Below are 18340 nucleotides of genomic sequence, written 5' to 3'. Positions count from 1 at the left end.
GAGGAGACCACCTGCCTGGAGGGAACAAATATGTAGTACAGTGAGTCTGCAGGCAACAATGGAGTGACGGTTACTGTCATCCAAACAGGCAGTCTGTGAGAGGCTTGTTGCGATGCTGGGGGCATTGAGGAATAATTGTGGGGGGTCCGATTAGTGGCGTGCCTGCCTAAGAGTAATTAATGACCAGTTACACAATGCTCGCACCCACAGCACATCCAAACACACACACAGGCATAAATCCGGCGACCGGTTTGGCTCAAAGCCACTGGGCTGAATGGGGGGGAAGGGAGGGTTGTGTTAAAGTGCAGCAAAATGAATTAACCCTAGATTACAATCATGAGTTCATTAATCTAATCTTCTTAAATTCGTAATCTCCTTTAGGCACACTTGTGTATATGAAAGCATTTGGCGCAGCCAGCTACAAGGGAGGCTTCAATCAACACCGGCAACAATGGTTTTTGTGAATTACCAATGAGTGTGTTTATGGTGTCAGACTTTGAAGGTTACACAGGAATGTTTAGTGGGTATTTTAGGGCTTTCAAGATTTTTGCTGACCTGAGGTATTGTGAGGAAACAATAGGGAGTAGTGGGTGAAAAAGAATGCTGACTGAAAAGCACACACACATATGCTCATATTCGCAGAGACTCAGACAGAAATGGCAGCAGCTTTTAATCTTCAAAAGCAGCTGTTGAGTGACAGTAAGAAGGAGTGAGGGAGATGGAGGGGGGGGAAGTGGAACCTCAGCAGTGTGGCATCAGCTCTGGTAGTGGTGTTTGTGGTGTTGGAGATCACACAGCTCTGTGTACAGACTGTCTCAGCCAGTTCTGAGAGGGAGAAACTGTCCCAAGAGCCTCCAGTGTTTGAATGAAAAAGAGACTTCAAATGTTCATACTGTCACTGATCCATTATTAACTGTTTCAAGTATATGTTCAATTGTCTTCTCTGCTGGCTTCCACGAGGCCTTTTTTTCACAGCAGACATTTCGACTTGTTAGAGCATGAGAAGCACAGGTGAAACTATTAACGATGACTCGGCAAAGAGCAAGCATGCACAATGGCAGGGCACACCTAAATGGAGATGGAATCGAGCTGCTATTAATGTCATTGCACCTGCAGACATGTTGGGACATGTACCGACAAAGACTCCTGCACCGAGAAGACACTTCATTCCTGAATCTGCTCTCTCTATCTCCCTAAATCAATCTCAAAGTACTCGGATACTTCTCACATTTGCCTTTTTACTCTTGAGTGCATAGAATATGTGCACACAAACACACACGTTGTGAACTTCCTTACATGTGCAAGCTGACTTGACTGGTTCTTCACTGACCTCATTCTTGTCTTGATAGCTCACGAGTGCTTAAATCCCTCAGAAAATGCCAAGAATTCAGCCGCAGAAAAGATCTCATGGTCCTCAGAAGGACTTTAACCTGCCATCATATGATCGCTAAGACTGTTTATGAAGGAGCTGGTGAGTAGATGAAGACTGTCGCAGCTCAGCTTCAGAAGTATTCAGCTGTAACGATCACACAGGGGACATGTTTCAGAGGGTTATCTAATTATATTCATAAACATGCACATTATGTAATCTGTTTTTTTAAACTCTGTGTGTTTAAATTTGATGAATCATTGCTTCAGTAGGCTATTTCTCCCCCAGTGTTTGATTTCTGGCAGTGTGGCGATGTGGAGGCATTCAGACCTCCATGTTTGGCCCGTAACAGTTTACAGAAAGCTTTACTGTTGACTGAATAAACACAATTCAGCTAATTCCAAATAATTCTGACACAGAACCACATATTTGGAACAAAGATTGCTTCAACTCTCAGTTCTTCAAAATGCAAACTAAAAGTATTTCTTCAGCTAAGGCTTTGAACAAATCTTTGGGGCGATTTATACATATCTCTCAACGTACCGTATTCTTCTGTAATCTATCTGTTGTGTGCTATTTTCACATTTTCTGATCTTTTTTTTATATGCGTTCTTGTTATTTTCTGTCTTAATGCCTTTTTGTGTCGTATACACATCACTTTTGCCTGCAGACCATACAGATCAACTGTCTTGATGTTGAAAGGTGCAATTAAACCTATTTTGTCTTTGGTACTACAAGTAGTGGAAGAAGTACTCAGATCTTTTACTTAAGTAGAGGAAGTGAAAGTATTCATTATGCAGAACTGGCCATTCCAGAATAATATATATGTAGCCTGATCCTGGTTTTTTTTGGTTTGGTAGTGCAGGCTACAATTAGTCTTTGTTTAGTTTTCTTTAATCTTCTTTAATCAGCACTGGACAGTGTGCACCCAACATCCCTCTCCCCCTCCCCTCACAACACTACTTCCTCCTTGCACAAATGACTCTACCTCTGTTTCAATCATACCTATCCCTCCTTAAACAATGGCATGTAGGAACTACTGTTCATTCTTAGGCAAGGTCACATGAAATGCAACTTAAATGTTATACATGTGAGTATGCAATTAACAATAGTTGAAGTGCTGTAAATGATGATGAAAATGATGATTGTATTCAACAGTAACTCAATTCTGCATGTCCAAAACTATGCATTGAATGATTCTTTCTGAAAAAAACATAATTTACCACAGTTTTGCTTAATTAGAAACACAATCAGGAGAGACACGAAAGTAGTAAAAATAACACAAGGTAAATGTGATGTGTACAGTGTCATTTTATGAATTTTTTTCTTCTCATGTCTTTTTTGGTTTTGGTATTGATGTTATCCAAAATGACTGAGAAAGTAATAACAATAATAATAACTTTAATAGTATATCACTTTTCACAGGTAAACTATGAATTGGATGGTAATTACTGATGCATTAATGTGTACATCAGCTTAATATTTCAGCTGGTTAAAGGTGGTACTCATTTTAATTTAATTCACATGCTGCTGGGTAACATAATCTATAATAATATGTTATCATTGTTCATTTATATTTATTGGTTTTAGTAATTGATTAGCAATCCAAACCTGTGAAGTAACTAGAACAGAAGCAGAAAATGGAAATCCGGACAATCTTTTGCTTTTAGACTTCACTACAGAAATGGTGAATAGTAATTAGTAGGTGCAATGTATGTAATAATTAATAATAAGATAATAATAATAATAATAATAATAATAATAATAATAATAATAAGTTTAATAAGACAAAATAAGTTTAAAATAAAGCAAAACGCTAAAAAACAGCACTGCTGCTCAAGTACACGGACTGATTGACTGAAGGTGCAGCAGCGATGGTGGCAGTAAGATGCATGCTGTACATCCATTCTACAGATAGTGTACTGATAGTTGGATTGTGATATTTGTTAAGGTGTCTTATGGCCTGTGCTACAGTATAATAAGTAAATACATCGGTTTTTCATCTTTTGCTGTTTTCATTCTCGTATCTATTTGAATTTTTGCATTACCTTTTGTTCTTCACTTCTTCTTTTTCTGTGATTTTGCTTGTTTCATCACTTTTATTTCTTTCTCTTGTAAAGACTCATTGACTTTTTCTATTTTTACATTTTATGTCGTGTTTTAACTCGCCTTTGACGAGGCTTCTTAGTGATTGGCTTGACTGCTTAGTGTTTACTCTCTAATATTCTCTTCCTGAGTTTCCTGCTTTGCTTGATTGTCAAAACATTTGTACTTTCTGTTTTTAAAGGTGCTACATAAATGAATTGTATTATTATTATGTTATTAGTTAAGTATAATTAAATAGACTTGTGCAGTCCACCACTGGTGACCGTTAGCACACACAGACAGGTGTTTTTGGGCTCTTTCTGGCCCTGATTACAATACGTTACAATAATGATATGCAGGGACTGTGAAGTTGGCTGCGGGATACAGGAAGTGTTTCTCCGCGTTGGTGGAGCTGATTGGACGAGAGCAGGACGAGTGGGTGGAGCTAATGCGAACACTACTGGCTGCCTCTGCTCTTTATCTCCGCTCTGCTCGTCGCTCTCCCGCAGGCTGCATGGCTCTCCGAGAACAAAAACGAACACGAACCAAACTTTATTTCACCGTTTTTCACGCGATTAACCTCGACGCTCGCGACGGAGACAGATGGCTCAACCGTTTCTCGTCAGTTTAGGAGACGATGCAGTGTCGATTTTGGGAGGTGGATTTGTTTAAATTGTGCCGCAACTTCAGACAAAATCAACGACGGAACAAGTTGTAGCCGAGATAAAGGAATCCGGATCAGCTCTGCGCCTGTTAAGGTAAGAATTAGCCACATTAGCCGGATTAAAAGTATCGATTATCAAGATACGTGCTCGTTTGACGTTCCTCCAACTTCCGAAATGTGAGGAGTTCGGTTCCAGGCGCTAACCTGGGCTCCGTCGGGGCTGTGCTGGTTGTAGCAGGCTGGATGTTTGCATGCTGCTAACTCTGGAGGAAAGTTGAGCGCATGCTGAAGTGCTGACCGTAGTTTCACGTTTACTGCACAAAACGAATTGGATTTCACGCTGGGTCCCTCCACGGAAGTCCACCGAAGCCCTTTGAGAGGGATTGAATGGCCGATTTAAATGTATCTGCTTTGAAACAATGGAGCCTTTTAAGCGGAAGATATCTATTTGGTCTTTTTCAAGTTGTGGAAAGACTTTTTTTTTTTTATTACAGTGCCATATTTGATTATAACAGTAATATCACAATTAAGTAAGACATTCTAATATTGTTATGTTACTACATAATTATATTTGATAGACATCCAGTGAAAATACTTTTTTATTTTGAAATTCAGCATAAACTGGCAGTCGACCTGTCTGAGTCCACAAGAGATGATCAAAGGGAAGATTTGGGGTTTCATCTGTTGCACAGCGGTTACATAATTTAATCCTTAAGGAGCTGGTCTGAGGTGTCACATCTTATGTGGGCTTGAAAGCTTTGCCTTTGGCACCATCTCGCATGTGAGCCTGCAAGAGGAGCAGAGCGAGCTGGCAGGAGGCTCTTGGCTCCAGCTCTGGTTCGAGGTGACTCACAGGACCGACATGTTTATAGGGGTGGAAAGATGTGCTATAGGACAACACACCAAGGTGTTTCTTCTTCGCTTTAAAGGCCAGTTGATGATGCTTATTCCTAGTCATAGTTTTGGAGAGTTTTGACGCTTATGTATCAGCCTACTCAGCCTCTGTGGGAGTGCTCCTTATCTGATACCCTTTCATCTCTAAAGTCCCGGTCTAAAGTTCGTTTCCGCTGTAGCCCAGCGCACAGCCTGTTCTTCAGCTGTTGACATAGTGACTTTTGTTTAATCAGAAAATGGGAGGAGTGTTTATGGTAGCGTTCACATCAAAAGGAGCTTGTATGGCCATAAAATCTCCACCTCCTGTCCAACTGCTGTAAATGGTTCAATAAAACAAATGCAAATGGGCAGCTCTTGCAAATTGTCTTCATATTGTCTTTATCTTCTCCAGGTCCAAGTCAAGATGTCTGTCAGTAACCACGAAAACAGAAAGTCTCGCTCCAGTTCTGGCTCCATGAATATCCATCTCTTCCACAAGACGTCCCACGCCGACAGCCTGTTGACTCAGCTCAACCTGTTACGCAAACGAAAAGTCTTCACCGATGTTGTCCTAAAGGCTGGAAACCGATCCTTCCCCTGCCACCGTGCCGTCCTGGCCTCCTGCAGCAGATACTTTGAGGCCATGTTCAGCGGCGGGCTCAGGGAGAGTCGGGATGCTGACGTCAACTTCCACGACTCTCTCCACCCAGAGGTGCTGGAGCTCTTGCTTGACTACGCCTACTCTGCCCGAGTCATCATCAATGAGGAAAACGCAGAATCGCTCCTAGAAGCTGGCGACATGCTTCAGTTTCACGACATCAGGGACGCAGCGGCGGAGTTTCTCGAAAAGAACCTCCACCAGTCAAACTGTCTGGGGATGATGTTGCTGTCGGACGCCCACCAGTGCCAGAGACTGTACGAGCTGTCGTGGAGGATGTGCCTGGCCAACTTTGCTACTCTCTTCAAGACAGAGGACTTCCTCAGCCTCCCTAGAGAAAAATTCAAGGAGCTGATCCTTAGCGAGGAGCTGGAAGTGGAGGATGAGAGCCTGGTGTATGAGGCGGTCATCGACTGGGTGAAGGCCGACATGGAGCGCAGGCACAGCGAGCTGCCCGAGCTGCTGCGCTGTGTCCGCCTGGCGCTGCTCCCTGAAACGTACCTGCTGAAGAACGTTGCCTCAGAGGAGCTGGTGATGTGTCACAAGGTGGGCCGGGAGATCGTGGAAGACGCCGTGCGGTGCAAAATGAGGATCCTCCAGAATGACGGTATTGTGACGGGGTTCTGTGCCCGGCCCAGGAAAGTTAGCCAGGCGCTGCTGCTGCTGGGAGGACAGACGTTCATGTGTGATAAAGTCTACATGATCGACAACAAGACCAAGGAGATCACCCCTAAAACAGACATCCCCAGCCCCCGGAAAGAGTGCAGCGCCTGTGCTATCGGCTGCAAGGTGTGTTTGTGATCTGTTCTTGAATATGTGCATTTTTTTATATCATGTACATGAACATGTACTAAAAAGATACCTTCTGTTCGTTTTTTCAGGTTTATGTTACTGGAGGACGTGGCTCAGAAAACGGGGCATCCAAAGACGTCTGGGTCTACGACACATTACACGACGAGTGGTCCAAAGCTGCACCGATGTTGGTGGCCAGATTCGGACACGGCTCTGCGGAGCTCGACCACCAACTGTTTGTTGTGGGAGGACACACTTCTCTTGCGGGATCCTTCCCTGCATCTCCGTCTGTGTCTCTCAAACAGGTGGAGCAGTACGACCCCCAGACCAATAAATGGACCCTGGTGGCTCCGCTCAGAGAAGGGGTGAGCAACGCCGCTGTCGTCGGTGCCAAAAACAAACTCTTTGCATTTGGGGGCACCAGTGTAAACAGAGACAAATACCCCAAGGTGCAGTGTTTCGACCCGTGCCAGAACCGTTGGTCCGTGCCTGCAGCCTGTCCGCAGCTGTGGCGCTACACTGCAGCGGCTGTGGTCGGCAACCATGTTGTGGTGATCGGAGGCGACACCGAATTCTCCGCCAGCTCTGCTTACCGGTTCAACAGCGAGACGTACCAGTGGTCAAAGTTTGGCGACGTGACAGCCAAACGGATCAGCTGCCATGCCGTGGCATCAGGAAACAGACTATATGTGGTCGGAGGGTACTTTGGGGCTCAGAGGTGCAAGACACTAGACTGTTACGATCCATCATCAGACTCTTGGGACAGCGTGACCAGTGTGCCATACTCGCTCATTCCCACTGCCTTCGTCAGCACGTGGAAGTACCTCCCAGCGTAGAGGGAGACGCGCTGACTCTTTGAGGTTTCTACGGTGAGTAATTGTAGTTTCCTTTAGCTGACACAAACAAACAACATGTCAATTATATGTGCTATTCATAGTGTCCCGCGTATTGTCACATAATATGTGGGAACTCACTTTATGGAGGCAAAAATATCTAACAGGATTGTTACTCAACAGGCTAATGTCAGTTTGAGCCGGATGAGGCCAGTTTAAAAGCCCCTCACTGTTTTCAGGGTTGCCAGTGGTTACAGTTACACTTTATCTAGCTGCTGTGACGGCTGGGTGTTGGATAAACACGGTGCAGACCGGGTTTAGAGAGCAGGAGGAATGTCAGCGGTGCTGGTAATTACAGAGCGAAAGCTACAACACAGGACCTCTGTCAGTGACAGGAGCGAGGTGGAGAGGCAGGGATCAGGTCTGCGCTTGCAGCACCAGAAAGGCAAGTGGGCTGGGTGCACAGCAGGACGGCCCAGGGTGCTTACTGGCTGCCTGTTATGAGTCAGTACCTCAAAACAGTTGTAAGTTATAAAGTTGATGTGACACGTGGAGGGCACAGAGCCAGAGGAGCCCAAGGATCTTTAGGTGATCTCGAGACAAGAGCTGAAACATACCTGTTTGTTAGCTCATGTATGTGTGACACATCACTTACTGTAAGTTCTAATCGACTATTTGATATTTGGACATGACTCAACAAAAAGTAGCAGAACCCGTGTTGCCTGTTAAGGAATGAATGACTCTGTGCCAAATGTTTTGTATTTATTTAAGTGTAGTTTTTGTCAGCAAGGTCTGAGATTTAACTTAATTGTTTTAGGGGGTTTTTTTATTGTAAAGGTGCAATATGTCAGAATTTTTGTTGAAAGCATACAAACTCCAACTGAAATAATAATAACAGAATGTGAAGAAATAACAGTTTGGACATTATGACCTCCATGTATTGTGTTGTATGGATATCCTCTGAAGTTAGCCTGCCTATTCCCAACCAAAGCTCCTGGGCTAGTTGTGCGGAGCGCTAGTGTTAGCACAACTAGCCCAGGAGCGAGTTCCTAGTCCCTGAGCTCCCTGTCCGGATTGGTAGCTGCATGGCTAACAGAGCTAAATAGTTAGCAGCACCTAGCAGTTAATCCAGTGATATGATACCTCCTATTTGTTTGTGTATTTGAGGTACATGTTGCTTTTTGAAAAAAAAAAAAAACATTTTTACATTCCAATTACACATTAAAAGTTCATTGCACTTTGAAAGGATATACTTGCATTGTTAATTGTATTATGCTTATATCAGTTGCATGAAGTGGTCTTGAAATGACAAACATTTTGTTAATTGGAATTTATTTCTGGAACAATATATCATTCAGAAAAAGTGGTTATCATGACAAGCATACATACAAGCCCTCACGTTTGTAAATTGAATGCGTTATCATAATGTGGCTGGCACCTTTTTTTTTAGAGTGTGAAAAGATGATTAAAACCTGCTAGTAAGAAATGTGCTGACAGGAGCCAGGGCACTCAGCTCTGCTCAAAGTATGAAAATCGGGTCCGTAATCGTGTCAGGAATTCAGGAGGGGACAAAGGGTGGAATATGTCTCAAGGGTATGAAAATGTGATTGATTGAAATGTAACAAACCATATCAGTGAAGAATGATCTAATCTGCCTGAATGAAGGCTGTTTTGACAGCCTCGTGTGAGATAAGAGATGATACATTTTTCCTGAAGGAGGGATGGAGGGGCAAGTTGACGAAACTGTGATGTTTTGAAGGTTTTTACATGAAATCGGTGGTGGTAGAGCCAGTTTGAAGTTTCATGATGCGAGGCCCGTCCTGTGATCTTATTTCAGCACTGATGCAATCGATGGGAAACGGCTCGTTGCTGCAGCAGCAGTCATTGAATTTGCATTTTTAAAAAGCCCAGACTCTGCTGCATCTTCTTGTTGTTGGGTTTGTGGTTTTAACGTTTACTGGAGCAATGTAATTTTATTTTTCTGCGATACTTGGTGAGCTTTCGCATAGCACGTCTGTCCTGATGTCGCCTTTTGGCGTGTATGTTCAACTGTTTGCCTTAAAGCACAAGGCTGTCAATCTAGGAAAATGGGTAGGCTATTCACAGTTGAAAGCAGTAGTTTACTTTCTGTATTTACACATGTTCACTTTCTTGGCAAGAGGTAGTGAGGGGTAGTTAGCTAAGCATGGACTGGAAACAGTGAAACAGCTTGCCTGGTTACATACATACAACAATCAAGCCATTAGTCTACTTGGTTCTGGTTCTTTTTTATGGATTTTTTAATTTTCTGTAGTCCCTATGCTAAACTAAGCTATCAATCTTAAGGCTCTCACTAGGAACATTTCCAAATTCAACTTGTAAAGGCTGTTGTTTGCATCTTTTCAGTTGCCCTGAAACAGTTATTAATCAAGTTTAAAGCCTTTTTTGTTGTTGTTGTTGAATAAGAATACTGATAACATAGTGTCTTTCTTGCTCCATGCTTTTTGTGAGTGTACTGGATTGTTCAGTTTCTGTGACAGAACTTTGGAATAATCAAACTCCTCTCCTCTGCGAAACGTCTCCTCGTTTCTGTCAGGAGTACGGAAAAGCTGTTCCGAACAAGCTCCTTTTATGCTGCCAAGTACTTTGAGGGTAAAGCAGAGCGGAAGCAAAGTGAGAAACAGAGGGCTTATGTGTGACTTGTGTGTACAGTAAACAGCTGGATATAATGGAGATGGGGGCTTAGCATTATGAGGCTGCCGGTATGTGCCGCTGTCTCCATGGTAGCCTGGGTTTTCTGGCCCGGGATGGAGACAGACAGGCTGGCTATGAAAGATCAAGGCGCCGCATCCTTATGAACTCTTTCAGTTACGGCAGCTACCGTCCTGCTGCCGACTGCCTTTATGTTTAATTACAGCAGACACGGAAAAAGCTCAGATTTCCAGCTTGTTAAGCAGGCGTCCTTGCCTGATGCTGGCCCGCTCCCTGACCCGAGACGAGAGGGGGGCTTGAGAGGGGATGTGAAAAAAATCAGGAGGAAACAAAATGACACAGAGCATGACAAACACAGACAGACACACATGTACACACACACACACACACACACACACAGAGGGGAGATGAACTGGAGAGTAAGACCAGGAGAAGCAAAGCTATATTTTGCGCCGTTTGGCAGCCGAGACTAACGCCTCCCTAAAAATACTGTGCTCCTGAGGTTGTCAACTTTCAGCTGGGGTCAGAGGGAAAAATAATTGTGTGCATGTGTGTGTGTGTGTGTCTGTGTTCCTTTCATGTTCACCATGGGGCCCGAAAACCGCCGGTCAGCTGTTCAAGTATTCACTAGTAGTAGTGTGAGGGTTTGTTTTTTTTGCTGTTGTGAAACCGCTCGTTCTACTACTACTACTACTCTGTCTCACACACACACACACACACACACACACACACACACACACACACACACACAGAGGCAGTCACATTGCTGGCATTGCCTGTCCTTTAAAAAGCCAGCCATCCTCACTCTAATTTGGGAGGAATGAAGGTGTGGCCTGCGTTCATATTAGTGAAGATTTGTTAACGTCACCTTGCAGCGGAGGTCCTTTTTTCAGTAAGCGTGGCCTGTATGGGATTTACCGGCATCTCTGCTCTTTATGTCACCACCTACAGTAGTTTGTGGCCCTGCACACTTCCACCAGATGTGACTAACCACACACTCCAGAGTCAAGCCAGAACCCACTGTTGATGGAAAAGTATTTGTACGTCTTAAAGCATAATTGCTTGCATTTGTTATGGCCTGGGCACGAGGAGTAAATAACTTTTTTTGAGGCTTAAAGACCAAAGACCTAAATACAGATTTAGCTGTGATATCTTGACAGTTGCTTGTACAGCCTTAGGCCTTAATTTGTGTGTGTTTTGGAGACTGTAAGCAGAACAGCATCATGGTGTAATCTGGTCAGATGTGGGTGCCAGACTACAGGCAGACGGGATGTAACCAGAGATCCCTGCACAAAGTTCAAGACGGCCTCTCTCTCCTTTAAACCGCTGAACTATAACGGCCCTGGACATGACTGTTATATATGCTCAAGCCCTTGTTTTCTCAACCCCCCCCCCCCTTCTTATTCTCCACGCCTCTCCCCTCCAAAAGAATCACAGACATAAGCACCATTCTCTGTATTTAACGGCCTCAACTGAAGCCCTCGTTAGGTGGGCACAGTTCCCTGTGATAGGGTACACCTGGAGGGGTCAGGGGCCGCGGAGGGAGTCCTCGGCGGGCTCTCTGCATCCCCAGACAGCTGCTGTAAAATGGAAAGGTCACAGTGGGATCAGGGAGGAGGAGTGCAGAGGCCCCAGTCACTCAATACTAATGTTTTATTAATGCCTCGCTGTGAGGGCCACCAGGAACACAAGCTGAATGAGGCTTTTATTGTGGCATCTGTGTACAACAGACCCCCCCGCACACACGCACACGCAGGCACACACACACACACACACGCACACACCCTCCCTCAGACATCCACATAGACAGTTAGAGTCAGCACGTGCGCACACACACTTCGTCTTCAATCCCTTGAGTAATCAATTTGCCACATTACAGTCCCCGGCACGGCCGCTTAAATTTGCATAAACCTAATGGAGTTTTTATTGGTCTTTTCTCCGTGCTGCGAGTAACAAAAAGGAAAAGGGGAAAGATGCTTTAAAATGGCAGAATAATCACCCAGACTAATTTGATTACGCTCTCAAAAAGAGACGAGCCGTCATACAGTTTCAGGGGCCTCCTCAGAAAGCCAGCTGGGATGGCACGGGATGTCTGCCTGGTAATTAATCTGAATTACGTAATATTTGCGCCTCTGAAGTAGCACTGAAGGGGTGCGTATTCAGCCACAGAGACGCTCTTTGTTCTAGTCTTGGATTCATCAAGACGTGTCTCAATTTACTCGGCAGCTGTACCAGGATGCTCGTGTTTCTGGGCTCACCCCAGGGTCCTTTGTCCCTCCCTGAAAACAATGCAAACTCATGTAAATGAAGTGACTGTGATTCATACGTTAGTCAATACAGTGAGATTCTTGGCGGTCATTAGTAAGCACGGCACAGGCTTCGTCACACACAAGGGAGTGATAAAGAAAGAGGACTTGGCTTTGGTGTGAAGCATCGTGGGTAATTTGGCCACTGGAAGACGCAGATGGAGTCTAAGGTGCAATAAAGCTAAAAAACGATGGAGAGGATGAGGTGATGCAGGTGTCGCTCGTTTGTGCTGCTTAAGCTACTGTCGAATTTTGAGATTTGGACACTCGAGCATTATTCCAACATAGAGGAGAGAGACTGAGAGAGGTTAAACCTCGAAGTGCTAGATTCAACCGCTTCATAAAGTTGCAGCCCATCTGTTTGGCCTGCTGAAGGACACATGGGACACCCTCCATCCCTTACAGCGGCAGCACTGTCACACACAGGGCATCTGGGTACTTTCTGGGTTACACTTATTGACCCTGCCACCTGTTGGCATCCCGCACTCAGGACATCTCACCCACCTGGGGCCGATGGAGGTCAGATCTGTGAAGGTCGATCTTGTTGTTTTAACGCAAAGTGTGACACACAAAGTTTTAATGCAAGTCAGGATGAGTTTTTCCATATTAGCAACTGTGGTTTAGGCAAGAAGTCAAAAATGTGGCTGCTACAGCTCAACGTTTATGTGTAAGTGACTTTGACATGACAGGTAATAGTGACAGGGCCGTGAGACAGTCTGGAGCTTGTCTCTGTTGACAGCGGTACCCTTGATAATGTTGTTTTTTTGATGGTGTGCCGATCATAACTGACGGAGAACCTTTGGGGCTGTGTCGCTATGGCATACATTTGGTCAGTAGAATAGCAGGATGCAGCTAATGATTACCTGTTACTAATCATTGCAGCTCTGATGCAATTTAACCTCTCATACAGGGAACCGTCTGGAGGTGGTTGATACAAAACGACACAAACAGCTTGTGAAAGCACACTCTCTTTGCAGCTCATAGAGATAGGCGACTAAATATAAAGCTGCGACGCTTATGAAACGGTGATATTGTCATAGTTGGAGCAGAGCTGCAGAGTATTTAAGATTCAGAGGCGTGCTCTTCATCATCTGCACTTCAGAGAGATTGGACCAGCAGCAGTGGAAGTAAAGATGTGCAGGCAGTGACCTTTGCACATGTGCAGAGAGAGAGCTGCAGTGGAAACTTCCATCAGGCCTGCAGTTTTTTTTTTTTGTGATACAGTAAGTGCTGCCAGAGAGGTTGAGTTTAAGTGTTGAAGTAAACGTACGGTTACTGGTCGATTTCAGGGCCTTGTATTGAACTTGAGAGCTTTTTTAGTGCCAACAGAGACGTGTTTCCAGCACAGAGTCCTGAAAGTTGGCACCAAATGTCTTGTTTACTTTTTCTATGATCAGTTAGGTCCTGATTTTACAGCTGCTTGTATTTATACAACATTCAACATTGAGAGCTGTGGTTTCTTGTTGAGATCTCATGTTGACTACTAGAAATACTAGAAATACTAGAAATGTCTTCACACACATAACCTCCCCTAAAACCACACCTTTTTAAACAAACATTTTTAAGGATTAAAAAACAGGTATAGCATTTTCATTAATGAGCCTTAGAGGTGCTGGAAGAAGACGTTGTTGTCTCTGGAAAAGATCATATCTGCACATCATCGGTATTAGCTAATAAAGGCAAATTAAAATGAAATATCAGCGCAGTTTCAAAAGGAACATTTCTGTCGATATGATAGGCCGATAAGGTGAAGCGTTAACTGTGAGTATGCAACACAAACTGTTGACTAAGTACTTTTCAAATTAGCTTTGTATTTTAGCATCTACACAATAAGAGAGACCTCATTTATTTTTATTATAATTCTATCAGAGGAGCAAATAGACGGTTAGGCAATTAGGTGGAAAAAATCTGTGTCGGCATTGGTTATCCGCCTTGGTTAGTTTGAAAATGTTGGCATATTCGATATCATGCAACCCTACTTTAAACAGTTTGCCCCTATTTCCAGTGGTTGTGCTAAACTAAGCTGGCTGCTGGCTGTGGCTTCATATTTTAGCTGTTATTTTAGCTATTTTACCAAAACTTGGGAAACATGTTGACCTGGGAAATAAAACACTCCTAATGATCCCCGGACCTGTCGCTGGTTTGTTCCATGAAACCATTCAACTGACGGGGAAATGAGGAAGGTTTTTTTTCTTTTCTTTTCTTTCCGTTTTCTGTCATGTACGCTAGCATTCAGGTTGATGACAAAACACTTGAGTTTGCACAGCATCCACCTTCCAGAGGGTTGAAAATGTTCAAACGGATACTTACTCTGAAGCTTGTCTGTAACCTCCTTTTACCTGTCAGTAGTCTGTCACTAGTGTCTACACTACTACTACTACTGTTATGCTTCGGGCGCTGTATTCACAACAGTAACAGATGCGTGTGGATCATTGGAGGCTTCTGTAGTATCAGCCGGCTGTGTCGGCCATGGAAATGAGAACTCATTAGGTTATCCAAACAAGCCCCCAGCAGAGCCAGCCTGTAACTGTCATCTCTTGCTCCTAAAATAGAGAGCACACACACACGCGCACACACATCCTTTATCCTCCTCTGGCAGCATCAAATTATCATCAAAAATATGCAAATCAGACGTAAACATCATGTTCGGGTTTCTCTCCAACTCTGCAGATACGCAGTGGAACATTCTTTCAGAGCAGCGAGGGAGGAAAATTAGATACTGAAGAATCTGAGGTTGCAGAGAAATGTGACGATTAGAGATTCACAGTGATGGCAGTAAAATGGCACTTGACACATTCAGGAATTTGAACCATATGAAAAGCTTCTTATGGTATGAATTATATCCAGATAAAACAGATGGGTTTAGGATATGTTTTTTTATCTGAGTTTAAAGGAGCTTATATTTATAGCGTGGGGGTCTTCTCCACTGCCACCCTCGGATATTTTATTACCTAGCGACATAAATGGCTTGAGCAGCTTAATCCCACATGCCGGGAGGACTTTGGTTAAATAACGCTCGGTCCTCAGGCATTATTAACGCTATGTGGGTAAGCCTGATAAAATGGCATGGTGATAAGCTGATGTGTGGCCCGGAGGAGCAAAGTCTCCACATTCCTCCCCGCTCCCTGAGAATGCCCTGGCCGACCCCTCTGGTCCTGTGGTCGCAGGACCTAAACATTAATCTGCCTCTGTCTCTTTTCTCCAGATCAGCCGTGGTGTCTGGTATGCAGGCATGAGTCCTCCTTCACTGGCTGCACAGAGGAGGACGGAGGACAAGGAGGAGGAGTGAAGAGTTTGTGTGTTCCTGCTGTGGCTCCATCCAGGCTGATTCACATTATCATCAGCTGCAGAGACAGTCCTGGAAACCACCCAGAGACTGGAAGTCTGAGGCCCCCCTCTCCACCTGATCTGTTTACTCATACTACTTGTGTGACTTTCCCATGTAGACACAAGCCTGAGCTGGACTCGTTGCCATGTACACTGCACAGACTTCACAGTCGTCTGTATATAACGTGGGAAGTACAGACAGGAAATGGACGGATGGCGCAAATGTGTGATCTGAGCATCATTTCTCTTTCCACCTCTTGGGGAGAATCTGCTCAGTCTACTCGCTCCATCATCCAACATGCGTGTCACCTCGCCAGTAGATTACTATTTTAAGGATGTTTAAGTGTCTCTGTTACTGACATGTTCTACAGTCAAGCTTGCTGTCCTGTTTTATTGTCGTTTCTCTTCTCCCCACCTGACACTGGGCGTTAACTCAGGTGTAATTTATTTGGATCGTGATGGGCTGAATTAGACCTTTTGCTATGCCAGGCATACAGAGGAAGGACAGAAGACATTTGGGGAAGTGTATGATTTTGTGCACAGAAAACAATCCCGTCTGTATTTTTAGACTTTGGACTCGGGCTTCCCTCAATTTTGGGCGAGCTAAATTTGCAATGTCCTCCTCGACCTAAAATAGACGCTCGCAAGAGAGAATGTGGCCCGTCACGGCTGAAGAAGATACTTTTCTGTTTCAAACTATGATTTTTGTCATATTTTTTTCCCCCTATGTTTTGTGTCTCAGGGTCTTGTATAGTTTTGCCTGTATTTGTTCAAGGAAGGGTGACATGTTTGTTTTCTGTCTTCTTTGTTCTAAAAAGGTTATTTGTGAATGTATTATTTCGTGATTTTTACAGAATTGTGGTTACGTTGTTTTGCCAAGTGAAAATGCATGATTACTTAAAGGGTAGCACTGCTAATTTGACATATTAAGTGTTTACAGGTCTTGGGGAGTTATAAATTACCTTCATTAGGCCTGCCTTCATTACCCACAATGCAACCTTGCCACTGTGCGACGTCACTGGAAGGAAATGGTTACGTGATTACTGTAGAAACATGGACGCCAAAAAGAAGTTGTTTCCTGTAATTTTAGTGACGAGGAACGGTACAATGACTCGACAATACACGACTTCACTTAAAGTTTCTTACATCAGCCGAATGTTTACTTTTATAAACCATGTTTCAGAGTCATATGACGTTAACTCTGCAAATCTGGTACCAAAATGTCTCCCGACTGTCCTACTTGTGCCAACTTCAGAAAATGTTGACAATTCCGACAGCACACGAACTCACCGTGCAAGCAGCTTCTCCTCTGGAGCCACAAGAGGCTTTATACTTCTTTTTTCTCACGTATGTCGTAGTGAGTACTCCCCAAGACCTGTAAACACCCTTTAATCTGTAAAACTGGTGGAGTTAACACGTAAATAGTAGTGGTCATATTTAAAACATAAATATTGCCAAAACATGAATAGCTAACCTTTAGTGTCGTTCTGGAAAAACAAACAAAAGCTAAATGTGTCCAAAGTAGTTAATAAATACTTTGTAGCTCTAATATAATTTTTTCATTTTGTATTTCAGGATCATTGTTGGAAGTCTTTTTTTGTGTGTGTATAGTTTGTGTATTTGCTTTGTAATTAATTTGTAGAAGCCTTTGATTTTGCACAGTTTGTAAAAAGAAGTCTCCTGATGGTCTTAATTTTGTATCTTTGTCTTAACCCAGCTCGGGTAGTGTGAATAATCAAAGCCTTTTTGTAGCAAATTATCAACTTTTTCTCTTCTCTATTCATTCGCTCTTGTGTGCAAGTCTGCAGTTTCCCCAATATATCGGAGTATACATCAGATATACTGATATGTTAAGCTCTTACTAATGAACTCTGTTACTTCATGTTCTACGGCTCCAAACTCGTCAATAAAGATTTTGTTGAAAACAGGAAAAGACGGTTGTTTGTCCTCTGTTTTCCAGGGAATGACTGGAATTTGGCAGCTGTGTCATTAAACTGGCGTGGGCAGCAGTATAATCATGCAGGTACTCTTAACGTGCCTGGAATAGTTTCCAAACGCAGGTTTAGGAGTGGTTTTGGTATTTACCAGGAACACCCGTCTCCTTCCTCCTGTCTGTGTGAGCACTTCAGATCCCACTGAGATGAACAGTCGATGCTCTGTCTCTTCTTGTAATAGCGATATCACACGTTCTGACTATGTGGTATGTGAAGTGCAAGCCTCTGCATACATTATAAACCCTCAGACCTTGAAGAATGTGCTAATGGTGCTCAGCAATAGTCAGGTGATGCTCCTCAGTCCCTCTCATTGTGCATCGTGCGAGGTGTACTTGAGAAAAAACCCGGGGCAGTCCAGACTGGGCGTTGGGTGGGAAGGAGTCTGGTTGGTACATTTGTGCAGACTGGCAGGGAGGAGGACCAGAGAGGAATGTACCCACACTCACGGTTCAGGGAGGGTGGCTCTGGGTGTGCTGCCTGCAGGCTCCACGTTTGAAGATGTTTGTGTCTTTGTAATTCAGTAGCTTGTGGTATACTTTAATTTTGAAAATTCTTCCTTTGTTTATTTTTTAAGCGAGCTGCTGTCTTGGTTGGCAGAACATCAGTCCCTCAGATGATTTAAACGCCAGGAGGAGAAAACTTCAAAGATCTGTGGTGAGTTTAGGTAAATAAATGTACAAATCAAAAGATGAATATCGCACATGATCACTCATCACTGCGATATGAACTTTCTAATTGACAATGCTCA

General features: G+C 43.8%; 1 protein-coding gene across 1 annotated transcript; it reads left to right on the top strand.

The window, feature by feature from the left end:
• The first annotated feature begins 4084 nt into the window (after nt 1–4084).
• enc3 (ectodermal-neural cortex 3) lies at nt 4085–17531 on the top strand. Its single transcript, XM_030433854.1, has 4 exons — nt 4085–4212; nt 5404–6438; nt 6531–7310; nt 15477–17531. The coding sequence occupies exons 2-3, from the start codon at nt 5416–5418 to the stop codon at nt 7275–7277; spliced, it is 1770 nt and encodes a 589-aa protein (XP_030289714.1). The 5' UTR covers nt 4085–4212; nt 5404–5415; the 3' UTR covers nt 7278–7310; nt 15477–17531.
• The last annotated feature ends 809 nt before the right edge of the window (nt 17532–18340 follow it).

Source organism: Sparus aurata, chromosome 11 (assembly GCF_900880675.1).
Source record: "Sparus aurata chromosome 11, fSpaAur1.1, whole genome shotgun sequence".
NCBI classification, from domain to species: Eukaryota; Metazoa; Chordata; class Actinopteri; order Spariformes; family Sparidae; genus Sparus; species Sparus aurata.
This window is presented reverse-complemented; position numbering and strand designations above follow the sequence as displayed.

What these genes read in the sequence shown, in the direction of transcription:
- enc3 (XM_030433854.1), top strand. Translation starts at nt 5,416, where the DNA reads ATGTCTGTCAGTAACCACGAAAACAGAAAGTCTCGCTCCAGTTCTGGC. An exon ending in CCTGTGCTATCGGCTGCAAG is followed by an intron (nt 6,439 to 6,530) that starts GTGTGTTTGTGA and finishes TCGTTTTTTCAG; the next exon opens with GTTTATGTTACTGGAGGACG.